The sequence below is a fragment of the Nerophis ophidion genome, linkage group LG02, assembly GCF_033978795.1.
Source record: "Nerophis ophidion isolate RoL-2023_Sa linkage group LG02, RoL_Noph_v1.0, whole genome shotgun sequence".
Classification (NCBI taxonomy): domain Eukaryota; kingdom Metazoa; phylum Chordata; class Actinopteri; order Syngnathiformes; family Syngnathidae; genus Nerophis; species Nerophis ophidion.
The window spans coordinates 4,245,521-4,249,149 of record NC_084612.1 but is presented as its reverse complement, the minus strand read 5'-3'; the positions used below and the strand labels follow the sequence as shown (position 1 = coordinate 4,249,149).

Sequence of the window (3,629 nt, the reverse complement as noted above, 5' to 3'; positions counted from 1 at the left end):
AAGAGGCCACGGGGAAGACCCAGGACACGTTGGGAAGACTATGTCTACCGGCTGGCCTGGGAATGCCTCGGGATCCCTTGAGAAGAGCTGGACGAAGTGGCTGGAGAGACGGAAGTCTGGGCTTCCCTGCTTTGGGCTGATGCCTCAGCGACCCGACCTCGGATAAGCGGAAGAAGATCGATGGATGGATGTGGTTCTTGTTTCGAAACATCAGTCCTGGAATTCAAATGTCCCCTATTTCCAGGTGTCAATGCTGGTCTGTCAGATGTCAGGTTGAACGTTCCCATTTATAAAAAAGGTCCGGTGGTCTTCAGTTCGACTTTTGTTGAAAGTCCTTAAGGGATCCCCGGGAGGAGCTGGACGGAGTGGCTGGGGAGAGGGAAGTCTGGGCTTCCCTGCTTAGGCTGCTGCCCCCGCGACCCGACCTCAGATCAGCAGAAGGAGATGAATGGATGGATGAGGTTCTTGTTTAGCTCCTTTGTTCTAGTTCGAAACATCAGTCCCAGAATCCAAGAGTCCACTTATTCCAGGTGTCAATGCTGGTCTGTCAGATGTCAGGTTGAACGTTCCAATTAGGAAAAAGGTCCGTTGGTCTTCAGTTCGCTGCTGCCCCCACGACCTGACCTCAGGTAAGCAGAAGGAGATGAATGGATGGATGAGGTTCTTGTTTAGCTCCTGTGTTCTAGTTCAAAACATCAGTCCTGGAATCCAAAAGTCCACTTATTCCAGGTGTCAATGCTGGTCTGTCAGATGTCAGGTTGAACGTTCCCAATGAGGAAAAATTTGGGTGGTCTTCAGTTCGACTTTTGTTGAAAGTCCTTTAGGAGCATTTTCGGTGTCCATGGGAGAAAACAAGCTTAGTCCATCCGTCTCAGAGCCACATAAATCCCAAAGAGACGACCAGGAGCGTCCCAAAGCCGGACAACCTTTGAGCGGCCTCGGAATGGTCGCTGGGGTCCTCCTCCCTGTCCTGCCTGGGGTCGTAATCCTCATCCTCGTACACGTCGTCCACCTCCGGCTGGTCCGAGATGACCCCGTGATGGTCCCCCATGGCGCAGAGCTTGCTCATGTTCTCCTTGACCACCTCGCAGAAGGGCCTCTCCACGCCGTCGCACACGCAGCGGTTGAGCAGCGCCCCGTTGGGGATGTAGAGCATCTGCTGGATGGTGGCCTTGCACTTGGACGAGCACTTGCGCCCGTTGAAGAGCTGCCCGCAGTAGGCCAGGTAGGCGGCCAGGGAGGTGTGGCAGTGGCTGTCCTCCTCGCAGCGCTGGCGGGCCTCCATGCAGCCGATGCCGCCGGCGTCCGTGGGGTGCCTGCGCGGGAGGCAGGGCTCGATGGCCCGCTTGGCGCCCAAGCACTCCGGGTCCTGGGCGCACTCGCAGCTCTCCAGGTCGGGCCCGCTGCGGGTGTGGTTGAGGCGGATGAGGGCGTTGATGCAGTGGCTGGGGCACTGGCGCCTGGTGCCCCGGATGTTGCCCTCACAGGCCGCGAAGTACTGGCTGTAGGCGAGGTTGCACTCGGGCTCGTCGTGGCAGCGCAGGAGCGCCTGCCAGCAGATGAGCTGAGCGTCCAAGGCCACCAGCACCCAGGGGAGAAGTGCCAGGGCCCGGCAGCGGCATCTCATGCTTGGGGGGAACGCTTAGCCTTCCAGCAGCAGCAGCAGCAGCACATAATCAGCTCTCACACGCTTAAAAAGTTGACCAAAAAACACAAAGTCTTCGACAAGTTGCCTCAAGAGGACAACGTGGGCGCTTCAACACAAATTTCCCACCGTCACAACACGCTCCTGAACGCTCCCCTCGCCTCGACCGTGCCGCTCACCTCCACGATGCGTTCACGGACCAGCCGCACGTACACACGCCGCGCATATTCTTCTCTTTTAAACAAACAAAATAACTAAACAAAACAAAAAAAGTTACCAAAGTGTCCCGTTAGGAGCCCGCAAATGTGCGCGTCGTTCTTTGTCCCTCCTTTCGCTCGTCTGCCTGTTCCGCTTCGCGCTCAGCCGAGCATTCCCTCACAACACCCCTCCCCCCCCTCCCTCCCCGCCGGGGAAGGAAAAGAGAAAGAAAAGTTTAGACCCCCACTCCCCCCCCCCCCCTCTCCTTTCTTTCCTCACTCACGCATGTCCGTCATTTTCCCAACCGCGTCTTCTGATTGGTCGCTTTTAGAGCAGCTCAAGCCCCTCCCGTGACCGCAGCGAGCAGGGGCGCACCTGCCGTGCCGGGGGGCACACGGGCAAGGCAGGTACAGTCCTGCCCGGAATGATGCATTCATGGACGGAGAGCCCCCTCACTTGTACAGTGGGCTGCACTGCATCTAACTGTACACTATAAATATATATATATATATATATATATATATATAAAGACATGCACCTGGGGATAGGTTGATTGGCAACACTAAATTGGCCCTAGTGTGTGAATGTGAGTGTGAATGTTGTCTGTCTATCTGTGTTGGCCCTGCGATGAGGTGGCGACTTGTCCAGGGTGTACCCTGCCTTCCGCCCGATTGTACCTGAGATAGGCGCCAGCGCCCCCCGCGACCCCGAAAGGGAATAAGCGGTAGAAAATGGATGGATGGATGGATGGATATATATATATATATATATATATATATATATATATATATGAAGTATTTCACACATACTGTAAAAATACTGCAAAACTACTTAGGAAATGTATTTACAAAATGGACTTCTTGCACCTGTCGGTCCATTCTCACACACACATCATGTAAACATCTATCCAATAACTCACATACTCATTCAGTACTTTTAAATGTACTGTATGATATTAAAGTTAAACAATGATTGTCACATGCACACTAGGTGCGGCGAAATTATTCTCTGCATTTGGAAGGTGAGGGGAGCAGTGAGCAGCAGCGGTGGCCACGCCCGGGAATCATTTTTGGTTATTTAAACCCCAATTCCATTGCGAAACAGGGGGGCAATGGTTCCCATTTTTATAGTCTTTGGTATGACTCGGTCGGGGTTTGAACTCACGACCTACCGATCTCAGGGCGGACACTCTAACGACTAGGTTGCCGGTCCATTCACATACACGAGCTGCGAAAACACTTTTTGTAAATCCATTCATACTGTAATTAGAACATGGAATCAAATGTTTTGTCCAATCATAAATATGTTTTGTTTATTCGCATTCAGTTTGTTGATTCTCACACACACATTCCAAATGGTCTGTCCACTCAAATACACTTATGTGAACTTTCATTCTTAAACACACGCATACAGTATGTCAACCCTTTTATCGGTCCATTCACACACGTCAATTTGCAGACAAAATGTGAAACGCACAAACGCCACAAAATTCAAACATGTCTGTCGATTCACACGCAATAATACACAATACACAGACAATTTTGATCTCTGTCTGTCCATTTTTGTTTATTCGCATTCAGTTTGTCGATTCTCACACAAACATTCTAAATTGTCTGTCTATATGTACTTACACATGATAAAAATGTGTTTTTATATTCTCAAACACACACACACACACACAAACACACACAGTATTTCAACCCTTTTGTCGGTCCATTCACACACGTGTAGGTTTGTATGTCAATTTGCAGACAAAATGTAAAATGCATGTGATGTAAACTTTAGT

At 50.9% G+C, this 3,629-nt stretch overlaps 1 protein-coding gene across 1 annotated transcript; it reads right to left on the bottom strand.

The window, feature by feature from the left end:
* Nucleotides 1-376: 376 nt before the first annotated feature.
* On the bottom strand, nucleotides 377-2,031 carry si:ch1073-459b3.2 (growth arrest-specific protein 1). The gene has a single exon (XM_061876501.1). The coding sequence runs from the start codon at nucleotides 1,625-1,627 to the stop codon at nucleotides 872-874; it is 756 nt and encodes a 251-aa protein (XP_061732485.1). The 5' UTR covers nucleotides 1,628-2,031; the 3' UTR covers nucleotides 377-871.
* Between the last annotated feature and the right edge of the window lie 1,598 nt (nucleotides 2,032-3,629).